Source organism: Branchiostoma floridae, chromosome 12 (assembly GCF_000003815.2).
Source record: "Branchiostoma floridae strain S238N-H82 chromosome 12, Bfl_VNyyK, whole genome shotgun sequence".
Taxonomy (NCBI): Eukaryota; Metazoa; Chordata; class Leptocardii; order Amphioxiformes; family Branchiostomatidae; genus Branchiostoma; species Branchiostoma floridae.
In genome coordinates, this window is record NC_049990.1 from 3,302,510 (window position 1) to 3,327,982 (window position 25,473).

The 25,473-nt window shown below is 40.8% G+C and overlaps 2 protein-coding genes across 3 annotated transcripts in view; one reads left to right on the plus strand and one right to left on the minus strand.

Annotated features, from left to right (window-relative positions):
* LOC118428262 (calcium-binding protein 39-like) overlaps positions 1-14,749 on the plus strand; it is a 17,340-nt gene extending 2,591 nt beyond the window's left edge. The window contains exons 2-9 of one of the 2 annotated variants that reach the window (XM_035838276.1): positions 5,226-5,396; positions 6,163-6,327; positions 8,688-8,806; positions 10,665-10,833; positions 12,425-12,484; positions 13,152-13,361; positions 13,933-13,992; positions 14,461-14,749. In XM_035838276.1, the coding sequence (XP_035694169.1) occupies positions 5,286-5,396; positions 6,163-6,327; positions 8,688-8,806; positions 10,665-10,833; positions 12,425-12,484; positions 13,152-13,361; positions 13,933-13,992; positions 14,461-14,586 (1,020 nt within the window). In that variant the 5' untranslated portion in view covers positions 5,226-5,285 and the 3' untranslated portion in view covers positions 14,587-14,749. Of the gene's footprint in view, positions 1-5,225; positions 5,397-6,162; positions 6,328-8,687; positions 8,807-10,664; positions 10,834-12,424; positions 12,485-13,151; positions 13,362-13,932; positions 13,993-14,400 lie in introns of both variants that reach the window. The other variant, XM_035838277.1, reaches the window with a different exon arrangement.
* A 3,819-nt stretch (positions 14,750-18,568) lies between these two features.
* Positions 18,569-23,710, minus strand: LOC118428002 (3 beta-hydroxysteroid dehydrogenase type 7-like). The gene is made up of 4 exons (XM_035837965.1): positions 23,513-23,710; positions 22,159-22,311; positions 20,107-20,364; positions 18,569-19,074 (listed from the first exon to the last, which is right to left on the minus strand). The coding sequence occupies exons 1-4, from the start codon at positions 23,664-23,666 to the stop codon at positions 18,569-18,571; spliced, it is 1,071 nt and encodes a 356-aa protein (XP_035693858.1). The 5' UTR covers positions 23,667-23,710.
* Positions 23,711-25,473: the final 1,763 nt, after the last annotated feature.

Sequence of the window (25,473 nt, forward strand, 5' to 3'; positions counted from 1 at the left end):
TATCATTTATGGAATCCGGTCCGGGTTTTACAAAGGCCGGGGCCGTCATTTTTCCACGAGCGTGCGTTTTGTTTCGTGCGACCTCAGGTAAACCCGTTTTTGGGCGTGAAATCTTTGGCTCACCGCTGGATTTCTTTTTACATAGAGACCAAGAACGTTATATATTATAGTATTTATACGAAGGACGGTGATCTGCTGCGTCTTTGGCAGTGATCAGTGCCGGTGTAGCCTTGAAGGAGTAGCCAGAAAAGACGTCCCAACGTACTGGGCGCTGCGATCGACAGTCCGTCTGGGGAGGGGGGCGTGCCGCGCCATGTGCCACAGACGACAATGCCAGTGCACAGCCGACTCGATCGACGCTTGACAACAATATTGCGGCCCCTTTTCTGCCGCAAATTTTGTCCTTTTGAAACAAAAGAAATGTTGTAAATAAAAAATAAAGTGTATAGTTTTGGATTCTTCACATATTTACCGCGCACCGCTTTTGTAACTTAAATATTTGGGGAAACTCAGCCGAGCCGAGTGCGTCTTTCCAGAAAAAAATAAGTCCGAGACGGAATGACGTATGCCTGGTGGGAACGCTGGTCCAGGGCAGCGCCACTTTGGGGGACCTAGGGGGGCGAAGCCCCCCGGAAGCTCTTGCAATTTAGGCTATTCAGAAGGCTTATTTTATCAGTTTTAGGGCCATGTCAAGATATCAAAACAAAAAATAGTATAAACAATTCTTTCAAAAATTTAACATGGCCCTCCCCCTATCTCAAAAAAAATTAACATGGCCCTCCCCCCACCTCAAAAAAAATTAACATGGCCCTCCCCCCCTAACGCACCAGCCCTCCCCCCCTGATAAATATCGTACAGTCCCTTACTTAGTGAAACTGGTGTAATTGCTGAATGGGTGTCCGCCTTGCATCTGTGAATTAAGTTTCATCAGGTTGGTAGGTCACTGAATAAAGAGAATTTTTTTACACAACCAACGCTTTATTCTCACCGATGTTTCGGTGATCGTCTGTCACCTTCTTCGGGCAATTCTGACTGGTCAGGGCAATTCTGAACCAGTCAGAATTGCCCAGAAGAAGGTGACAGACGGTCACTGAAATGTTGGTGAGAATAAAGCGTTGGTTGTGTAAAAAGAGTCTCTTTATTTACTATCCGCCTTGCAGTCGGTAGGTCGTGAGTTTGATCCCTGGTTGAGTCATACCAAAGACTTTATAAAAATGGTACATGCTGCTTTCTCTGCTTAGCACTCAGCACTAGTGAGAATGCGAAAACGGGAGTTAAACACGAGCGGACTAGCCTCCTGCTGTAGTGGCTTGCACAAATGTGTGGCCCAAGGGCAACAGAAATGGAGATCCCCCTCCCCCCCAGTGAGCCGGATCTTGGACCGGTTAGAGAATGAACAGTTATATCACGTCATCAGGCATTAACACGTTTTGGGTATTAGTACTGGTCAAAGAAAATAACATGATCGAAAAAGTAGAGACTGTTAAGTTGATAGTCATTTCTACCATGTTTCTACAGTCAAACTTGTTCAGGCAGTTTCTATTGCCTACATGAAGATTTGGTTCTAAAACACCAGTGGGAGTCAGATACTCCACTAAACAGATTCATTCATACCGAAATGTATGTGTATCGCCCATTCACTAGTTTTCACCGACAGTCAGGTGACTCAGGTCCAAGTTTAGGTCTGGACCTGAACCTGATCCTTTGGACCTGAACCTGTACCTGAATTTTCTGTACCAGTACCCACCCCTTCTCTCTACCTGTGAACCCATTTTGTTATGTGCACCTTTATTTAATTCTTTAAGTTCCCAAAAATGAATTTTGAGCCCTGGCACTGACCCAGAAATATTCCCAACCAGCTATTTTTGCCCCCGAAACTGATTACTACGAACTATTTTCCTGTTCAGATGGCGAGAAATCCACAAGTATAGTAGCACTGGCTTGAGAAAAAGACCGTGATGTATGTGTTTGTAACACTAACATTACAACATTTGAGAAAGATTAAGGCCAATCTTCAGATTATTACGGACCTACGTCAGCAAACACATTGCCTCCTTTGTTCATTGTAATCAGGTCACTAAGTAAGAAGCCAATGTTTAAAGTGTGTAACACTGTTTGTGCGTTACGTTAGTCCTTTGATATGCCTTCCCTTAACTTGTTATACCATTGAAGGCTTTTACGTGTTAGAAGAACTGGAAATTACACCTTTGAGCGTCCAGGTTGGTGCAGGTAAGATTGGAGCCTTTTGTGTGTCCTTAAACACCTGGATATCAGAAGTGTGCATACCTCAGGGATTACTGATGCTGCATTAGAATTAGGTTCACTGTTTTTGTAAGGTGTAGCTGCTTGTACTGTTGTAGAAGAATTATGAGAGTCGACAATACAAGTTGTTGTACTTCTTGCACTGCTGAATAAATCTTTTCGCTGGCTAATGGTTACAACAGAGGATGGCACATATAGGGCAGCAACTTTCCTTGCTATTTCAGTAGCAGGGTTTATTTTCACAGGGAACTGGTTTCTACTAGTCTTTCCCTTGTAACATGATTGAGTCACCTCCTTGAACACAGGAACCCTATATAAACACAATTGCAGCCCCAACCAATATGCCCTCCTGGGTTTTGAACTGAGAGGGGGTGTCTCCCAGTTGCCAATGAATTGAAACCAGAAGCTTAACTGTGAGGCTTCTACCAGTTTAGCTAACTAAGAAGGTTGAACTAACAAGGCATCCTTGAACTGTTTTGATTTCTTGATATGTTGATGAAGGTTAGACATCCAAGTAATATAGGATACACCAAAAAGCAGTTACGCAGGTCAAGCAACTGGGTATGATTTTGGAAAATCTTATCCAAAATCATATCCAGTTTCTTGAGTCACTGCTTTTTGGCGTATCTTATGATTTCTATTTCGAGCCCCACTTGCCCTATTTTCTAGCGCTGAAGGCCTTTTGGCTATTTCAGTCACGGAGGGATATGTGTCATGCACTTTGATTGAGTCCCTGGAGTCTGCTGTGGATTGCCCTTATTCTGTAGTTGGCATGGTCAGACAGTAGAAATAGATTGTCACATCATCAAATTGATTCCTAAGCAATTAGCCTTTATAGCAATAATACATATATAAAAACCCAAAGGAAAAAATTACCAATATAAAGGCCTTGGTGCTTGGTACTAGTAGGCTAGCATTTTTGTTTTGTTATTTTCATAAGTACTAAAAAAACTAATGCTTAATTTCAAGATCTACCTTCAACCTGGTCTTCCCTGATAAAGCTTCCCAAATCACAAGAAAAGTATGTTATTAACAATTATCTAATGATATGACAAGCTTGATGATTCCAACGTACTACAAATGTCCATACATGAAGGCCTGGTAGTGTGAATCATATTTAATTTCAGAAACTAGAAAAAGTATTTTGGGCCCCGATACTGTTCCCTATGTGACTAGAGTCTGATGCATAGGAAGTGTCAGCCCTCGGAATGAATCAGAAGCAAAGTGCATCAAAGGACAGACTGAGTATGGCAATGCGGTACAGAGTATTTTGTGGAAACACACACAGACTCACAGACACATGCACACACACACACACACAAACAAACACGCAGAGACACACATGCACACACACACACACACACAGAATACACACACATGTAATACACACACGCACACACACATAATACACTCACACACACACATAATACACTCACACACACACACACACACACCCTCCAGTACCAGAACCTAGATGCTAAGGCATTTAAACCAAATTCTACCACTGCTTGAATATGTAATATATTACTATTATGCTTGTTCATGCTGCTGAATGGTTGACCTTTTGTTATCAATGAAAAATCGTTTTATGGCCGCGTTACTGAATGTGGACTATGGTTAGGGAGATTTTATTGCCATATTTTATCATTCAAACTGAATCAAAGGCTGCACCAATTCCTTTCCTTAGTTGTCAGAGATTTTATTTTCATCTAAACTGATTTTAAACTTAGTTAATTTGCACTGAAAAGCAGACAAGAGAGAAAGGTAATTATAATAAAGGCAGGGCTGTGAGAAAAAACAAACTCGAGTGTACCCAATAGATACAGTCAAACCTGTCTATAGCGGCCACTCAAAGGACCGGACAAATTTGGCCACTATAGACAGGTGGCCTCTGTATAGAGGTGACAACTTGTAGATAAGATACCCAAGGGACCGACAAAAAGTGGCCACTATGGACAGGTGGCCCCTCTGTAGAGGTGGCCCCTAATACAGGTTTGACTGTATTCCCTGAGCACCTGAAACTGTGACAAGGTACAGACTTAACTTTTGAGCTTTTTCTCAGACTCTGTTTATCTTCCAGTACAGCATTCTGCTTTAGTCTTTATTCACAGTTTTGATTTAAATCCATGGATCAAGAAATACAATTTGATCTTGCTTGGCAGAATTACTGTGTGGTTACAATTCAAGTTTCGGACTCAGATTGGATTTGAACCCTGAACCAGTGATCCAACTGCTGGGTCGCTGTCCACCATATGCCACCCATGTTGGAAGTACATACATTGTACCTACAACATGCAAGTGTAACTTGTGGTTGGATATAGCCCAAGTAATACAGCAAGATGTCCAGAATTCTCCTCTGGCTGATTGCACATTGATCTTGGGTATCTTCCAAACCTCCAGACGACTCCTATGTTTCAGCTATAAATCCTTGAAGTCTAGACGTAGCTCCATGTCTGAATACCAATAAGAATGTTCAGAGAAGCTAGATAGAACTCAACCTTTTTTATCTATGAATGATTCATGTTTGGATTACTAGTATATCTGTGGGTTCAGCTAACCGAAAAGCTTGTGATGCTTCATCTCAGGCATTGCTTTAATGTCGAACATTCGAGTAGATAATGGATTTTTGGCTGAACAAAAGCAAACAAAACTGTCAATGTTTTTCTTTTTGATGAAGATTATTGTACTTACATGTGTATTACATTACTGCTACTCCATATATTGTGTTTGTGCTGTCTGTGAGTATACATAGACAGGAAATGGACTTCTCTTCGGAACTTGTGGAGAAGAGAAGCTCCTTTCTTATGTGGAATCATTTTCTATTTTTGTGATGTGTTATGTGTTATGCATGAGTTACTAGTAATATTTGAAGTAAAATTACATCTTCATGTGTATTTCAATCCAATATACTTTCTTAAGAAATCTCTAAAACTGTTCCCATATTTCCTCTACAGTTGACTCTGTTGAGGCATTGTCGCTGATAGAGAGAATCTATCCCACAGTGCCCTGAGGCATTACCCATCATGCCGCTGTTCGGCAAGTCCCAGAAGAGCCCGGCCGAGCTGGCCAAGACGCTCCGAGACGCCATGGAGGTCCTGAAACGGAAGGACCTACCTGACAAGAAGACGGAAAAGGTGGGAAAGGCTTCAACCAAAAGCTAGCATTAATGTAGGGACGTTAAGACTATAAATAAGAGCCTCTAGTTTAGCTAGTCTCTTAAGGTGTACACTCACTGCACTTGCGTCACGCGTCACTGCGTGGTTCGAAAGATACTCAACAAATTTCAGAGACATTTAAGAACGAATTTCCTTACTCTTTGTGTGTTTTGTCGTCTTCTAAGTCATACTTTCACGTATTACGTAATATCTGGTTTATAAAAAATCGGAGAAAATAACGAAACAGTGACGCAGTGAATGAACCCCGCAGTGACGCAATCTTGATGCAAGTGCAGTGAGAGGGCACCTTAAGCTTTACAGTCTTACTAGAGGTGAACAGAATGGACTGGATGTTTTAAGTCCTGTGGTTTAGCAACATCGTCATTTCTTACCCTCATGCATTAGTTTTGGGGTCTCCAGAGGATGTCATCCATAAGATTAAGTCAGTGTGGCCCAATAAGACATTATGTAGAGTTTCAAGTATGAATCTCATGATTTTGTGCTCCTTATTTATAAGGCATCAGAAGTTTCATTCAACACGATTCTGTTTTCCTTGATGGCTTTAGAAGAAGTGTCCAAAGATGTTTAAAAAATAAATTAAGTTTCAATCTTGAACTCTCATGATTCTGTCCTCTTTGATGGTTTTAAAAGAAAAGTTGTTGATGTTGGTACTGTATGAAAGTGTATATGTACTAACAGTTAAGAAGTTTCAAGGTTAAATTCTCATGATTCCGTTCTCCTTCAGGCATCAGAAGAGGCATCTAAGACACTGGTAGCGATGAAGAACATCCTGTATGGTACAGAGCACCAGGAGCCTGTGACAGAGCTGGTGGCACAGCTGTCTCAGGAGATGTACAACTCGGACATGATTATCACTCTCATCAACAACCTGCACAAGATAGACTTCGAGGTGAGCTTTCTTTAATCTATGGAAGTTATTATAGCCACTGAAGGTTTGACAAAGTCAATGACTAAAATAGCCAACAAAGCTCTACCTTTGGCCAATCAATGGTCAATGCCCAACAGTTCTTTCATTTGATTTGATTTGATTTATTCGGCTGTATAATCACCTACATAAAACCAACTACTACTAGGTAAGTTCATAGACTCTCATTTCAGGAAGGTCAGGGTGGTATGATAATTTTCTACTCTAACCTCTAACTCTACAAACATTTCTATCCAATTTAGTTTTTTTCTTCTTAATGACTTACAACATGGGACTTGTCCACAGTTGCAAGGGGGGTGTTGCCAATCAAGGAAAAAAAACCCAGCTCATTAACTAATTTCTGGGGCCCTTGTTTGTAATTGTGACCAAGGCATAACTATTGTGGCTCACATCATTGAGGCCATGTAAACTTCATGTACGCATCTGCAAATATTTAGATATTATACAGTACATACTGGTTGTCTAGTACAAAACTTGGTTCTGCCTGTACAACGTCCTGCTTTGTGACCTGTGAAGTACATGATTAAACCCATCCCAGTCCCGTGACATTTCCCTCGCTACACTAGACTGCATCCGTTACATCCATCCTTCCTCCATTAGGCCACAGGAAGGTACTTCCATGGTTCATGGAAATCAAAGATAAAATTTAGCAAGACAAAAAAGGGATAGTTTTACTCTTGGATCCATTTTTCTCAGGGTTCACAGATATCGAAAGGTAAAAATTTAGCAGGACAAAAATGGGTTTACTTAGTTTTACTGCCTGTCTCAAGTTTCTGTTTTTATCAGGGTTTCTCCTGCCTTGGATTCTTAAGTTTTAGCGAAGTACAAATTTTTGAAAATTTTGATTCTGGGTTGATAGGTCTGATAGTTAATGTCATGACTATTTCATGTGCTGGCATTAAAATACTTAGTAGTTGGTATGTCCACAAGTTTAGTACTAAGTCTTTTTTGTACATCAGGCAGAGTGTGAACATTTTTCTGCCATCTTCGAGTGGCATCCACATGTGCTCTGACTTGCACAACTTTACAATCAGTAACTGTTGTTCCAACCATTAACTCAAGGACTCACTCTGCTGCAAAATTGCTTATACTAAACGAATTTGCAACTTACTTTCTGTTCTTTCGTAGATAGCATGAATTATTCATGGTTTTTAGTACATGCGGAAAATTGGGACCGGGGCTATCTAACCTAGCAGTGCTGACCTACTAGAATACATCTATACTGAGAGTCAGACAGACTGCCTGGCTGGCTTTACTCTCGCGGGAGCTCTTACATCATTGGGGCTCGAAATACAGTCAAGGCACAAAATACCACCTGCATATGCAGGTTAGCGCAGGTAAAATTGGAGCTGTGCAGGTATTTCTGGTGTCTACCTGCACCTAACCTGCACTGGTCCATGTACTGAGCTTTATACATTTTAAATGTCCTATCATGTAGGTGTACATGGATTGTTATTAGCTGCATTGACTGTTAACACCTATTAGGTATAACATAAAACATAGCAATGGTTCCTCAACAATTTTAGTGTGATCCATACTTCCTAAATTCAGAGTGGTGCAGGTAGAAATTGTCTGGTGCAGGTAATTTTCAATGTTCAATGCAGAAAAAAATATTTCGAGCCCTGATAGTCAACCCTGTCTATAGAAAAAGTACATTTTGTGTAGCAACTGCCCTAGGGACTGGGAGGAAATGGTTGTATGTCAGTGCTGACCATGATAGACAGTGTTTTTATAATGTTTGAGTCATTGTGGAAAATAATGTAATGGACTAGTAGAAAGCTGTTGGTTCTGACGTTTGATGCTGTCAGGGTTTAGAGCAGGCTTTTAGCCAGGCATATGCGTCCGGGCATCATTTGGACGCACTTTTCTTGAAATAACAAGAAATTGGATGCACCAGACACCCATACACTGGGGAGCAGATCCTCTGACAAGCTTGAAACTCTGATTGACCAGGGATGCCACTTGGACACTTGTGGTCACAGTCTTTTACTCTGACCTCTCTGGCAGTAATTTTGTCTCTCAGGATACCTAAGAATGCACCATCATCATCATCATTGTAACTTACAATTCTCAAAAACTCTACACCATGGAAGGTGACGGACAGCTGAGGGCTGGAAAGGTCCTTTACACAACTTTTTTCACTCGGCCCAGATGTAAAAATGGGTACCTGACTTCGGTTGGGGGGATGAGAAGCCGTATGCCATATCCTAGACACTCCTGGATGGGCAACCTACTGCTCCTAAGTCCTGAAAAGGCTATGAGACTTCCATGACCTTTTTAGCTAGCTTCTATGATCTTAAAGATTGTTTCCTTTTTTCTTGCAGGGGAAGAAAGACGTTGCACAGATCTTCAGCAACATCTTAAGAAGACAGATCGGCACCAGGTCCCCCACAGTAGAGTACATCTGCACCAGACCGGAGATACTGTTCACACTCATGAAGGGGTGAGTTATCAATCAATCAATCAATCAATCAATCATTCAAGCAATCAATCATTCAATCAATCAATCAATCAACCAATCAATCACAGTTGAGTATATCTGCACCAGACCAGAGATACTATTCACACTCATGAAGGGGTGAGTTATCATCAATCAATCAATCAATCAATCAATCAATCAATCAATCAATCAATCAATCAATCAATCAATCACAGTAGAGTACATCTGCACCAGACCAGAGATACTGTTCACACTCATGAAGGGGTGAGTTATCGATCGATCAATCAATCAATCAATCAATCAATCACAGTAGAGTACATCTGCACCAGACCGGAGATACTATTCACACTCATGAAGGGGTGAGTTATCATCAATCAATCAATCAATCAATCAATCACAGTAGAGTACATCTGCACCAGACCGGAGATACTATTCACACTCATGAAGGGGTGAGTTCTCAATCAATCGATGGATTAATCAATCAATCAATCAATCAATCACAGTAGAGTATATCTGCACCAGACCGGAGATACTGTTCACACTCATGAAGGGGTGAGCTTTTTTCTATCAACAATCAATCAATCAATCAATCAATCAATCAATCAATGTTTTGCTTCACTGCAAAGGGAATAAAGTGTTGTCGGTACTGCAGTTTATGCATGTTCTGCCAGAGGGCACTTGTTAACTACTCTGAGTGAAGTCTACTACCTATAAATTGAATCTCTTCTTGGCTTGTCATTGGTAGGAATAAGCTGTTATATGTTATGTTGTATACGAGACCCCAGAAATCGTGCTGAACTGCTGTATCAAGCTGAGAGAATGTGTGTTATTTCTTCCTAGAATCCTACAGTTCCAAGACCCCAGAAATTGCCCAGTGAACTATTGCATCATGCTAAGAGCGTGTGTTTTTTCCTTCTTGAGGCCCCTGAAATCATGCTGAACTTCAGCATCCTAGGCCATAGACTGCAACATGCTGAGACACTGTTTTTTTTTTTCCTACAACGAGAGGCCACCGGTTTTGCCATGAACTGCAACATCACACTACGAGAGTGTGTGTTTTTCTTTCTACAGCGATGGGACCCCAGAAATTGCCCTGAAATGTAGTACAATGCTGAGACAGTGTGTTTTTATACCCATAGCAAAGAGACCACAGATTTTGCCATAAACTGCGACATTAGCTAACTTAAAGAGAGTGTGTGTTTTCTTCTTACAGCTACGAGACCCCAGAAATCGCGCTAAACTGCGGCATCATGCTCAGAGAATGTTATTTCATCCTACAATCCTACAGTTACGAGACCCCATAAACTGTAGCATCATGCTAAGAGAGTGTTTTTCCCTCCCACAGCTAGGAGACCCCAGAAATTGCCCAGTGAACTGTTGCATCATGTTAAGAGCATGTGTTCTTCTTTCCTCTAGTTACGAGACCCCAGAAATCGCTCTAAACTGTGGCATCATGCTGAGAGAGTGCGTGTTTTCTTCCTATAGCAAAGAGACCTCAGATTTTGTGACATAATTTAAGACTGTGTGTTTTCCTTTTCTCCAGCTACGATACCCTCGAAATCACGCTGTACTGTAGCATCCTAGACTGTTGAGTGATTGCTATGTACTGCCAGTACTGAGAGCATTTTTGTTTCCCACAGCTACGAGACCCCAGAAATCGCCCTAAACTGCGGCATCATGCTGAGAGAGTGCGTGTTATTTCTTCCTAGTGAATACAGGACTAGAACCAGACAGCATGGGAGGAGCAATGCTGGTCAGGGACTTCTGGGCTGCTACAGTGGTTCGGGTGGCGGGGAGGTAGTGGCACCCAATATAAGTTAAGTCCAGTGGTATCATGTTAATCTTTTTTTTTTTCCCTCAGTTACGAGACCCCCGAAATCGCGCTGAACTGTGGCATCATGCTGAGAGAGTGCGTGAGGCACGAGGCGCTGGCCAAGATCATGCTCACCTCCAACCAGTTCTACGACTTCTTCAGATATGTCGAGATGTCCACCTTCGACCTCGCCTCCGACGCTTTCGCAACATTCAAGGTTCAGATTACCAGATTATTGACTTGCAAAGAGTGTGTAGAAAAATCCAAACTGCAAGTGTTTGTCTAGCAGCTTATACATGTAAGAACGAAGTTGTCTCCTATTTTATTTCACACACTTATCCAGCGTGATGTGAAGATTATCCAGCTGCTGTGTCAGGGATCCCAGCAGCAGTATAATCCAAATAATGGATACCACTACTACTACTACTATATTTACAATTAGATGCACAGTCGGAATTGTTTAAGAAAACCCCTCAGGAGACAGGTGTTCACTATAGACAGGTTTCTTAGTGCTTTTGTTAATGATCAATATTGAGACCACAAAAAATGGGGTTTTCGGAAAAACCTGTCCAGTCCGGAATGCGGAAAACCCTGTCCAGTCTGAAAAGAGGGTCTGCATGGGGCTACTAAGCTACTAAGTACTAGTATACAACAACATTTTTTTTATCTTTAATATGGCTGAGCACAGAAATATCATCAACTTGAAGTGTGACACAATGTCATACAAAAATTATAACTTAACAAAAATCATCCATCATTGTTACTTCTGTACACTGCATCATATCAAGGAGTTTGATAAAAGCTCCTTGATCATATAAAAAACTTCTACTCTTTAAGTCTTTGAGACTGAACATGCTATTAGCCTTATGGTATAATTTTTACAAATAAAACACATTATTTTAAAGGATACATAGTTCTATATAGCTCACAACTTGTACTAGGGTTTGAAAAATGCCATCTCGGCTTTATTGTAGTGCATTGTAAAATATATGTTATATCATAACATTGTGTACTAAAGCCATGTTCATATTGAAACCTTTCACAGTCATTCTATTAAACCAGGATTTAAAACAGACCAGCTCTCAAAATGAGTGCTGCACACTTTTTTTTTTAAAGAAAACCTTTCAAAGCCTGTCTTTGTAATGTATTGCCACTATTTAACAACCTGAAATTGACTGACATTCACTATCCATTGTTTGATGGACAATGGGTGTAATTCTCTCTCCCTCATGTCCTACCAGATAAGTGTTAATTGGGTACTTTGCATTTGACAGAACTGACTTTCTGTGCATGCATATTGCACCTTTGGGTCACTCATTATGCTGCCGATTCTATAGTTATGAAGAAGAAGAACATTATTGCACGACAACTGTAGAGGATACAGTGTATGGCATCTTGTACATACAATACATACAGAACAGTTTAACTACATGAGTTACTAGTATCTAAAATATGTATATCAGTGTAAGTGCTGTCTGAAGTACTAGTAATAGTTTTAAGCATTGCCAGGAACCCCTATGCAGACCCTCTTTTCAGACTGGACAGGGTTTTCCGCCCCATTTCCCTGTCTGGACTGGACAGGTTTTTCCGAAAACCCCAAAAAATGGCCAGGTGGCCAGTTCTTACGTAAAAGTGGTTACTTGTACAGGTTTGACCACGTATGAAATGTGCTTTTTTTTTTTTACATATTTTACATGATTGGTAAAGCCTTAAAACTATATCCTTGAAAATGGAATTATGGATGCAGGTTAACTAAAAGTAAATATCCTTGGTGTTCTCATTGATAATGTCTTCTTCGTCTTTCACAGGATCTCCTGACAAAACACAAACTCCTGTGTGCGGAGTTCTTGGAAAAGAATTATGACAAGGTATGTACAAATTTAATTTGTTGATTCACGGATCCCATGGAAATCAGTTTTTCGAAAACTGAAAAAGAATGGACTACCCTACAACTTCTACTACAAGATTGGGCCACACCATTTTAATTTGTTGGTTCACGGATCGACATCAACAGAAGAATTTATTCCAAATGTAGCTACATTTGTACATGTACATGATTATATTGTTCTTATTGTTGCAGGTCTTTGACCACTATCAGCAGTTGCTCACATCAGAGAACTACCTGACAAAGAGACAGTCCCTGGGAAAGTTACTCTAGATATTACATGGGCACTACATGTATGACTGTATGCCTACTCATCTGTCAACATTAACTGTACGCTTTCAATTCACATACATAACTCTTTTGTTGCAGGTCTTTGACCACTACCAGCAGTTGCTCACATCAGAGAACTATGTGACAAAGAGGCAGTCCTTGAAGTTGTTGGGAAAGTTACTCTAGATCTTGTAGAGGCACTTAGCTACAGGTGCTACCTAATAACATGATTATATGGTTCTTATGTTACAGGTTTTTGGGCACTGTCAGCAGTTGCTAAGATCAGAGAACTAGGTTTAAAAGAGGCAGTCTCTGGAAAAGTTACTCTAAATATTGAAGCTGTGTACTTTCAGTTCATTTACATGATTCTTTTGTTGCAGGTCTTTGACCACTACCAGCAGTTGCTCACATCCGAGAACTACGTGACGAAGAGGCAGTCCCTGAAGTTGTTGGGAGAACTTCTGCTGGACCGCCACAACTTCACCACCATGACCAAATACATCAGTAATGCCGACAACCTCAAACTCATGATGAATCTGCTCAGGGACAAGAGCAGGAACATCCAGTTCGAGGCTTTCCATGTCTTTAAGGTAAATGAGTTAGTTAATAGTTCGTTAATGAGTTAGTTACTAAGTTATCCTTATGATGAGCCACAAAAGGACAGGAGCAGAATGTTCAGTTTGAGGCTTTCCATGTCTTTAAGGTAAATGAGTTATTTAATGAGTTTGTAAATGAGTTCATTAATGAGTTTGTTAATGAGTTTGTTAATGAGTTGGCAACTAAGTTATTCTTATGATGAGCTACAAAAGGACAGGAGCAGAATGTTTTCAGTTGAGATTTGTTAATTGGTTAAATAGGTTACCTTAACTGTGAGCTATACAAAAGTAGGAGCAGGAATGTTCAGTTTGAGTCTTTCCATATTTGTAAGGTGAGATTTGTTAATGAGTTAGTTACTTAACTAACCAAGTTATCTTGGTGATGAGTTACACCTTAGTACATGGACGAACCGTACTAAAAAAAACCTTACTGTATCTCTGGATGGCTTTGACAATAGAGTCCTCTATCCCAACTTTAGCTCAGTGGCATCATTTGGTGCACAAACTTTAAGAGTGATGCAGAGAATCCCAAGGCACATCATTTGCCTTGTTTTATGTTTCCCAGGTCTTTGTTGCCAACCCCAACAAGAGCAAGCCCATCCTGGACATCCTCCTGAAGAACCAGGCGAATCGTTAACATTTTCTTTTTCTTTCTAGTGACAGGAGAACAAGCTAAAGATGGTTGTAGTCCGTGTGTCTTGTTTCAAAAGCTTATTCTCTGATGTTTTGCAGGTCTTTGTTGCCAACCCGAACAAGAGGAAGCCCGTTCTGTCACTTATTGCTTCTTTTCTGTCAAAACCATTTTTCTTTCTAGTGACAGGGGAACAAGTTAAAGGTGATTGTTGTCTGTGTTTCAAAACCTTGTTTGTCTGTTTCCAGGTGTTTGTTGCCAACCAAAACAAGAGCAAGCCCATCCTGGACATCCTGAAGAACCAGGCCAAGATTGTTACTTGTCACTTGTTACTTCTCACTACAGGACTGGTGATTCAAGTCTGTGTGTGCTGTTTTAAAACCTTGTCCTGATGTTTTGCAGGTCTTTGTTGCCAACCCAAACAAGAGTAAGCCCATTCTGGACATCCTCCTGAAGAACCAGGCCAAGCTTGTTGAGTTCCTGACCGGCTTCCACACCGACCGTACGGAGGATGAGCAGTTCAACGACGAGAAGGCGTACCTCATCAAGCAGATCCGCGAACTCCAGCCCGCTCCGCAAGGGGTATAATACAGGGGGGTTGCCATGGTGACGGGTAGATATATACCGTAACGGCGTATTCACGAAAGTAGCGTTTTTTTGCTGAGTTTGCTGACGCAGTGTTGGTGTCGGAGTTTGTGATCAGTGAATCGTAACTCGTGTGCTTTCAGACGTCTTCATACAAACCAAAAAATTTCTCTATCCACAACCAGACTTTGACTTTATCTGGGTCCACATTAACAATCACTCACACTCACTCACTATCCGTTGTTCCTACAATGTTGTAAGCTATTCTTCCTGTGGTCCTCCAGAGAGGTACATATAGTAAAAGTATCCATTTTTTTTTCAGTATTCAGTTCAACCATTTTTTTTCTAGTTAGATGTACTTGTATTGAATTGTTTCTACCAGCTCATTCTAGTGACAATAAAGAAGAGTGATGAAGTAAATCTCAATTTTTTTATCTAGTTGTTGAGATTTAATTGTAAATGAATATTGTTTACATGGATTTCTTAGCTTCACAAACACCTCAGCTACGATTCACTGAAATGCAAATTAGTGACACCAACATGGCAGGCAGCATTAGCCGCTATTACACCCAATTGTTGTTGATTGGAACAAAATTGAAGATCGCAGGAGTGAATACGCTTTGTAGAAAGGGTCTCAAAAATCTAACAGCGTTTGAAGACCTAGAAATGGGCCAGGTTTAATTTGTAAAGGGAAGGCCTGTTTGTAGGAGGGGTCTTTCAGATATCTGTGCTGAATTTTGCAATATGGCAAGCAACGCTATTGAAAATGTGTGATATACAAAATTTAATGTAATCTCATCCGGGGTCAAAACTGACTTTCTAATGTTGTACATGTGTATAAGCTGGGGACAAGGTAGCTTCAAAAAATAATTACATTACCCCACTCTGTTTTTCTGTATCTATCCTTCGGCATATAACACGCCAGCTTTGCAGGCATGCAGTTGATGTTGGCTATATCACAACTTGTCTGCATTTGCAGTGTTTTAAAAGAAGTTTCTTGCATTATGTAAGCATTTCATAACTTTTTGAGACAGGAATAAAGATAATTATTAGCTGTTGAATACATGTATGGCAGTGGCACTGTATATTTTGCATTTAGCGCTGAACATAGTCTGAGTCATATTTATTTTAGCTTTTGTTCCTTTTCAGTTCCTGTAGTACTTAATGCCAGCATGTTGTAAAATTTCTTAGAAGACACTTGGACTTAATAATTAGGTTATTTTCTCTTTTGGGTAGGTCTTGCTCAAATTGACATTGTCACTTTACCATATCGCAATTTGCTCCTTGATTTGTTCATGTTTTTGTCATTGTTTTGATTTAATTTAGAGTCTGAGAAAATGTACAATTTTTTCTAGAATAGCATATTCATGTGAAATTCTGATTTTCAAACAAATAAGTCACATTATCAATCCATCCCAAACTCAGAAATGCTTGCAGTTGGTTTACATAACAAGTTCTCCATGTCAACATTCTTAATTCTAAATGATTCCCTTAATATTTTCCCAGCTCTGTTTAGAGTTCCTAATGTCAGTGTGAGAAAGACGTTATTCGATTATGTATAATGACAATTTGTATATATATATATTATTGTTATGTGTGTTCTGTATAATACATTGATTTAGCCAAGAGTTCGAAGATTTTCATCCCAGATTATTTAGTTGTGGGACAATGAGGCTTAAAAGAGCACTCAACTCCAGAGAAGGGGTGTTATATTCTGATATGTATCAAAGAATGCATAATTGCCCAACTTTTTTGCAGAATACCCGTTTTGGTGAATTGCTTAACCTGTGTTTTGAATCAAATAGCCATGAATATTTTCCCTATCACAGTTAGCAATGTATTCTGCCATTCAAAAATCACAGCCACAGCACAATCTCAAAACCGGAAGTTGACCTGCAGTACCTTAAAAAGCCACTAGGGGGCCCATTATCAAACCTTCATTGTCCCAATCCCTGTCCAATTGTTGGCAAGATATGAAATAACACAAGACCAGTTTTTCTTGTCGCCCCTGTAATAATCTTTGTAACCTAACTTTTGCCAGGCCTTGGCAGACACATTATAATAACTTAATTATGGGCTTCTAGATGAATTTAGTAGAATACTGAATGCCTTTTGATTGGACTAGTCGGGGTACTCTATCATATACTGTGACGTCGTATGCATTTTTCCTTCCTACTTCTAGAATAATTATATAATTGGAAAATAACACTCCCCCCGGAGTTTAGTGCTGCTTTATGCTCTAAGTTGAAGCCAAGTCAAAGGTGGGGTAGCCTGATCAGCACAATACATTGTAAGTGTATTTTTAGAGGAAAATCTCCCTTGCAAGCAGCGAGGCGATTCGAAATAAAGGAAACGATGAATAATAAAACAGGTTGAAATGTATGATTCGGTGTCGTGTTTTAATGAACAGCTTTGTTAACTTAAGAAAACTATAGTTTGGACTAAGTAAGTCAACGTACTTAAGGACTTAAAGCAGGACTTATGTAAAGTCAAAAAATGTTAACAGAGATTTTATGTCACAGTAAGGCCACACCAATTTAATATGTTACTTGGATTTTTTAAGAAAAATATTGGGGCGGTCGGTGGAAAAAATAATAAAATGAAACTTTGCAAAAAGTCTGGAATGAACATGAGGCTTTTCAGCTTTTCATGGCATGATTTATCCAATGAATCTCTTCCTTTGATTTGATACCACTATTCTGAATAAAGGGAATTGTTTTTATACTGAAATTATGTGTTGAAGAAATGCAAGAAGCTTATTGGTTGTTTTCTATCATGTGACTACAAAGAAGCTCTCTGATTGGTTAATCAGCTGTATGTGCCCCTGGAATGTTTTTTTTTTTACAGGTTTGCAATAGCAAAATAGTATTTTTCTTGGGACTAAATATTTTTCTTTTCAAATCAGAAAAAATGGGTCGGGAAATCCAAGAAACAACAAATAAAATTGGAGTGGCCTAAGGCCATGTCGATTTGATTATATGGATGACATCCGCGTGTGCATCAATTTTCGGTCGTTTCCAAAAATAAAAAAAAAGGTTTCAAAGATACTGTAAATGTACAAAGCCGCTGCAAAATAAGCAAATATAAATACATGCCGTGGATTGCATAGTCAAATGTCTGAAAATGTATTCTTATGCTATAGAACATCCCAAGGTGAAAGATGTTGTGAAATAACAAAAATGAAGAATCTAATTGTTCAGTATACTACATTATGTATGTTCAACCATTTGTTCAGCCTTCCTGCCACTTAGATTTCGTAATAAAGGCAGTAATGGGGGGTCAAATCTATTTTTAACTATCTATCACTGTGTCTCCGTCCGATGAGATATTTCAATACAATGTGATAGATAATGGCTTTTAATAACGTGTAAATACAAGTCAAAGTCATGATTTCCGCAAATTAGAAAACTTAAAGACAAATTATCGTCTAGTTTTCATTAAAACAACATGACAAATTTTATATTGATTGCGGACATTGATTGGGTCTTAACATAGCATTTTGGAAATACGTGTGGACCTTTGCTTTTAAGATCTTAACACTGACACTTAAAATGTAGGCATGGTAGAGACATGCTGGTACGTAAAATATAACAGCACTAGGTCATCTTTATCCAGGGAGTAACAACCTATATCCGCATTTAGGTACTACTAGTAGTATATCAAGAGGTTTCAGCTGCAATATTTTGCAACTACATGCACTCGCCCTAGGCCTAGCCATAGGGGATACAGTAAAGGAGGCATTCATTGAATCTATTAAACATTGCATGGGTTAAACATTGAATGGACTAACAACGTATGTACAGTAGAAGCCGCATATTTGCCTGTGAATTTCGTGCAATTTTCCGGCTGGTGCAATATTGCTAAGTTTTTAAACTATCTACTAGCTGGACCGCACCGGTTTGAGATTTGGGGATTCCGTGCAATACATTAACAGAAGTGTGCGTTAATCCGTTGTGCAATTAACTGCCAGGGCCTCTACTGTATCTTATGAGAACTCTCTAGCTTTCCATTTTACCAGCCAGTCAGACGTTCTCTGTTTAGATTCCTCCCAAGTGAATATCGGCTTGTAGCCGAGGACCCGCGTGGCTTTCTTATAGTTGAAGTAGAACGTAGTGTTTTGGATCGTCAGTACGTCAGAATTTAGCGGAGGCACAAAGGTGTAAAATGGCTTCACAACGAAACGAATCAAGGCTAAGACATTAGCGATGACGTACAGCAGCCACAGAGGGAGGACCAAGTTGTCGTTCCAACGGATTCCGATAGGGGCGCACAGCTCGGCGAGCAACGTGGCGTCATCTTTCAGGGGCGTATCATCGGATATGTTGATCGCCTCGCCTCCGGCCGTCTTCGGTGACGTCACTAGCGTCTGGGCGGCCAGCAGGTGAGCCCAGGCGACGTTGCCAACGTACTGGCGGCTGACTTTGACCGTGGTGGAACAGGCGCGTCTCATGGGGCGAGTAAACAGGTTCGAACCACGTTTCTTCAACACCCCTATAGCCAGCAAGGCTCATCACAGGACACAAACTCCGAGACCACGTGACAGTCGACAACTTGAGAGCAGAGGCAGGGATAGACTCTGTGCGTAAACGGACAGAAATTACAACTCTTGTTACTGTCTTTAAGACAATTCGTGGAAAGGCGCCGGCGTACTTGGCATCTTTGTTCAAGTGGGAGGCTCCACCAACAATGAGTGTACGCCCTACTCGGTCAGAGGTAAAACGTCTAAGGGACTACGACCCTCACCTACTTTGGTGTCCACCAGCAAGAGTCATTGCATTCAGAAACAGTCTACAGTCCTACGGACCTTTCCTCTGGAATTCACTACCGCTAAAGCAACGGCAATTGCTCAGCCTCAGGACTTTTAAGAAGTTCATTGAGAATTAGAACTTGATCTGGCTGATGCTCCGTAGTCTGGACTTTGATATTGGATAATTTTATTATGTATTGTATATGTGCTATGTGTACTTTGTATTTTTATGTCCAGGATTACCTGAAAAGCAGGCCGATTTCCGGCCTGAGATGTAATTACTGGTAAAATAAATAAAGTGAAAGTGAAAGTGAAAGCATTTCACCATCTCCGTATATCGCTGGAATAATGATGATGATGATATCATGATGATCCATTGCAAGCTTCTCCGATTATGCTGTCAACCTCACTCACGTGCATGCACACATGCACACACAAATACACACGTGTGCACAAATACACGCGTACTCACACACAGACACACAGTGTCACACATACGCACTCGTGTGAACACACACACACATACACGTACGCACTCACACACACACATACACAAACTCTCACACAAACATAAACAGACACACAAACACACGTACACATGCGCAAACTCTCACACAAACTCTCACACACACGCACACACACAAATACACACAAACACACACACACACTTGAGCACCAACACACATATGCACTTACACACGCAAACACACACGCGCGCGCGCGCGCGCAAACACACACACACACAACTAAAGCAAAGTGCGGGCGGTGACCATTACCTCCAGGGCGCAGAGAACACGTATGCAGAGTCTTCCCGCCGTTCGTTCGCCGCCCGTTCCACTGCAGAACCATCGCCTCTGCAGCCGCCTTGGTACGGCCGTACGGCAGCAGCGGGCTGGAGCTGTCGTACGGCGTGCTCTCGTCCCCGTCTACCAGCGGGTCGCCCCGCCTGTTGGGCCCCACGGCCTCGATGGTGCTCGTGTAGACGAAGGACGGGATGTCCTCGTTCACACAGCATTGCAGGAGGTTTTCGGTCCCTGGTGGTAGGTTGGAAAATTGAAAGTATCAAAAGTCATCTTCTTCTTGGAAATTGGATTAGCCAAGGCTCGACGAGTGTCCTTGGGAAAAGCACTTTATTTAAGATTCCTCACTTTACTCTGGTGGACATGATTATTACCTTATTATCTTCGGTTACGGACGTCCCTAGGGTAGGACGTTAAATAGAGGTCCCTTTTTTAAAGGAGAGCCACACCCCTCGCACGTTAACCCTATTCAGACCGGGCTTTTTTGGTCATCCCTGGACCGGGGGGGGGGGCTTTTGAGGCCCTCCACTTCTAAGTCCTCTAACTCTTGAACGACGTGCCGTAGGGCCACCAAATTTTCAGGACATGATATCAACATAATATCTGATAAGTATATGACGTTTGACGTTACGTTGACGTAAAATGACGTAATTATGACGTCATCAATTTGATTATATTGGCCGGACCCATGAAAAAAGGGTATTCTCAGAAAACTTCAAGTTATACTACAAAAATGTAACAACAAGTGCAGATAACAGAATAATAATGTTTAGTACGACTTGTATTGCCAATAGCAACATCGATGACGTCATAATGACGTCATAAAATGACGTCATGCACATCTAAGATACGAGTTAGGCTCCGCCATATCATATCCACTACCTTCAATTTTTAAAAGTACTTTTTTTGCAATAAATAATCACAAAGGGCAATGGAAATAGACTAAATTCATTCATTTAGATGGTTTTTGATGAAAAAATACCAGGTAGTTGCAAATTTTAAGGGATAATTAGCTTGTTATTCTTGATCTGGCCATACGGTCCGCCATCTTGGATTTGGGGCTGATGACGTCATCAAATTAGCATAATTTATGCATATATAATTATGAAAGATATGCTAAATAATATAAGATTTTATTTATGTAATAAAATAGCAGTAATATAGCAAAAAATGTTAAAAATACATTGTTAAAACCAAAAATAGTGATTTTTGGCAAAACTGCCTGTCAGCAAACGGTTGCCATGGCAACACGAAAAAATGGAAAATTTGTCAAACTTCGTAAAATTGTTGCCAACAATATTTTAGGAGAACTCACCAAATTTGGTGGCTTTAGCGTAAGGCGTTCTGGCGTTATAGGACATCGAAGTTGGCGCAGGCCTCAAAAGCCCCCCCCCCCCCCCCCCCCCCCAACCACCCCCCCGGTCTGAATAGGGTTAAAGAACTAGCCACACTTATAGAAATAGGCAATGGTCTTTCCAGTGTGAGTGGATCAAATAAATCTGTCTGGATATGTATCTTGTGCTCTTCGGTACTGAACACTCGTGCGTTCCCGCACACACACTTGTGCACAAACTTAAGCTTGCCGTGGGGGTGTCTGTGTGGCGCAACGGCTAGAGCGTTGGAATCAGAATCAGTAGGTCCTGATTTCGACACTCGCCATGCCCCTTTCCCCATGACGGTGGAGTGACGCCCACCGAGTCTCATGGCTAATCTGTCTAAAGGTGCCAACAACACCTACGGATTTGGTGCTGCAAGTGTGTCAACATCTGCACGGTTGTCACTATTAAAGACCCGTGAATTAATGAATAGTACTAAACTTGTTACGCCTTGAGGTGGTTCACTGGGTAAGCAATAGAAAACAAAGACAAGATCATTAACATCTTTTAAAGAAACAAAAAGAAGATGTATAATCAAAAATGGACCTTGACCTTCGTCTTTCCACCTATTATGTAATTCTGTTAATTCGCATAATAAAATTGTGAAACTGGCATATACCATAGTTATGACGTTATGACATTGGGAACACACCTTTCACATTAATGTGCCACAAGGTCGCGTCGCTGACCAATCCCAGGAAGTCAATCAGCGACGCCGTGTGGATGACCACGTCTGCGCCTCCGCACACCTCCGTCATCTGTGCCATGTCTGTGACGTCACCGCGGATGAGGGAAACTTTGACCCCTACATGTCATGACGTAATGAATTGGGACTTGAAAGGTATTTCACATGTTTTTTTACCCTTGGCCCCTACAAGTCATGACCCATGTAACCTATGACCCCAATAACGTGACAAAATACTTAATTTATCAATTAAGTCATTTAAGTTCGCGGCGGTCTTCTTTTCACTCTTTTCACGGTGACCTCTTCACCGCGAATTCTGAACCACCACGAAAAGTTTTGTACTGCGTTCTGGTCGGCTTATCCCGCATACGCACTTGGAACCATGATTATCCTCATTGCTACTGTGTCAGACCAAAGGATGGGTTTGCCGACTGACCAATACAGTAACAGATAAACCATGCTTAGTTCCAAAACCAACCATCATTTCTCTTATAATCGCAGAACCTACAAATTGTAGAAAAAGCGGGGCTTTTCCTCTTCCCTTTCATTCAAAAAAGAAGTCAAATCCCGGCAACCTGTCCTGTGCTGGTTACCCCCGAAACGGGGAAGTGTTCATGGCAAAGAACTACGAACAAAAGACAACTACACACAGTTTAGATGCAGGTCATCCAGATTCAAAAATAGCACACTTCCTTTCATTGTGTCATTGCTAAACGAGTCTTAATTAATGAAGTTTTTATCAAACGTATTGTGTATCATACACCTTGTATGGCTGCAATGTTATGTACATGTATATGCGCACTTGTTTTAGGTGCTAATAATCCATTCATTAATTCAGATATAGCCAACGTTGGTAATCAAGAAGTCAGTCTTTTTACAACAACAATAATCGCTGCCCATTGTCACATGCTACGTTTCCACCACATACTTATGATATCATCCTTCGGGCATGAACTTAAAAAATGCAGTCTTTCTTTTCATCGTACAATTACACCGTAAATCGTACAAAGCAGCTTCAAAATAGCCAAATATTGGATTGCAAAAATAAATATTGGAAAACGTCATAGGATATTCAAACGTCAAAGAAGATTGTGAAAGAACAGAAATGAAGAAACTATTGTTTGGTATACTACATTCTGTGTGTCCGGTCATGATACTTATGTTCCACCTTAAGCTTCCTCGGACCACTAATAAAATTAGATTTCATTATAATGAGGCAAATTTTTTTTGTCAATTTTTTTTCCATTCGCACGCTCGCATAAATTTTGGGGTTCTCAGAGGATGTCGACATCCATATAATCATTAATCAACATGGCCTTACCTTCCCTGTCCGCTGTTGACAGTCGGCTGCGAAGGTTCTTGTCCACCACACGGATCTCAGAGATGTTCTCCGCTCTCTCCGCCAACATGTCGACAATGCGGGCGCCGAGAAACCCACACCCTCCCGCAACCACATACGTCAGGCCTGGTGTCATGGTCGGTGCACGTGAGGCTGGAAAGGTTAAAAGGCAACCTTAGCAATATTGCAGCGTTAAAAATGGAAATACTAGTATTCTGGATAAGGCAATCTGTATAATATTGACATCTAATGCATTATATTCCCACATTTATATCATTATTTCATACTTTGAGAGGTTACAAACGGCCCAGAGATATGTTGCACGAGGATATTCCTTATTATTATTGGAACCCCCAAAATTTAGGCCTTGATCAGGAATCCTTGTGCGAATTGTTTCTGCTGAAATAATGATTTAAATGTGCTAAAATAGTACATTAGATGTCAATATTATACAGATTACCTAATCCAGATTATTTCCACTTTCAATGACCTCATATTGCTTAGGTTGCCTTTAAAACAAAAAAAGAACTTTGAAACTTTGATCTTTATTTGCATGTTCTTGCCCACATGGGCTAAATGTAGTGATAGTATTACATGGAATACTTAAGACTAGATACTACTAGTATTACAAGTAGTGTTACAAGCAGACAGTTGGATGATAAACACAACACCTGGAGCTATGCTATCACTACAACTATTCTTTACATGCCTCTTCTCTCTTCTTAAAACATGTGTATACGAACTCACCACAGTGCGAACTCACCGAATTTTTTGTTGTGCAATGTTGTCTCTGGCTGTCATTATACATACAAATAGCTCATCTTTGGTTAACTATTTACATCGGGTGTCTACATTGAGAGCACAAAAACTTTACGAATGCTTGCACATACATGTATATGCCCCGTCTGAGAGGACTTCATGGCCAAAAAAAAGCAAAACTGAAGTCAGTCATCATTATCAGGTAAATAGCTACTAGTAAATAGCGGTGGCGGCCAGTTCTGTCCGACAAGCTTTTCTTTGACGGAGGTGTTCGAAGTAGAACATGATCGAGCAGAGGGCGGGGCTTCAGGATCGGTCCAGTAATTACGAGACATCGTGGAATTGAATGCAAGAGATACTAGTAAGAAATTAAAATTTCTTATAAGATACAGAGAAAAAAGCTATCTGCAAGTGAACTTTGGTTATGATTTGGCGCATCTACTAGAGGTGCAGGTACACAGATGTTTAGGCCCGAACCTGTACCTAAACAATTTTATAGGTACGGTACAGGCACGGGTATTTAGGTACATAGCCATAATTCCCACGGTATATTTTCCCACACATATCATGATCACCAGACCGTCACGAGACTATGAATACACCGCTACCATTGAAATAACAGAATTTTCTTTATTTGCTACTGGAGTAGGAAAATTATCTTTTATAATACGTCCCGACGGACACTAACGAACAATCATCAGTGGCAATTCTACAACCGTTTGGAAATGATATAGCCAGTACCACAACTGCCTCTTCCGCAGTGTTTTTTGCTTCTGGGAGCTTTGGCATTTAGCGCATGGTCACATGATACGTCGTGTGAACATCGTACGATTGCTAACTTATGGAGGCAGCCGTGCTTGTGTCCTGCAAAGTTCACCTTCTTGTCTCCTTGTCGGTAGTTGTTTCTGTCACAGCCTGCTTGAAAATCCTATAGCCTCACTATAATGCCATCAAAATCGTACGACAAATCGTACATGTTGTGTCTGCGCCCTAACTTTTAGGGGGAGCGCTGATGCACGACTTTAAACATACGGGCCCGGTTCTTATGCTGGGAAGACTGTGCTTGCTCCGTCTATAAGGCCTTTCACTTGTTTCAGTCGGCTCTGTGTAGAATGAAGAACCTGGGCCATCCGTTGAAAGTCACGAATTAGTGTCCCACTTACACATGTGGGTTTAAAGCTGAC

Bases quoted from the DNA above. Each gene is read 5' to 3' on its own strand.
- LOC118428002 (XM_035837965.1), bottom strand. From the start codon at position 23,666: ATGACACCAGGCCTGACGTATGTGGTTGCGGGAGGGTGTGGGTTTCTC. The intron at 22,312-23,512 runs GTAAGGCCATGT...CATGACATGTAG, and splicing joins GTCAACAGCGGACAGGGAAG to GGGTCAAAGTTTCCCTCATC. The intron at 19,075-20,106 runs GTAATGGTCACC...TGCTGGCTATAG, and splicing joins GTGTTCTCTGCGCCCTGGAG to GGGTGTTGAAGAAACGTGGT.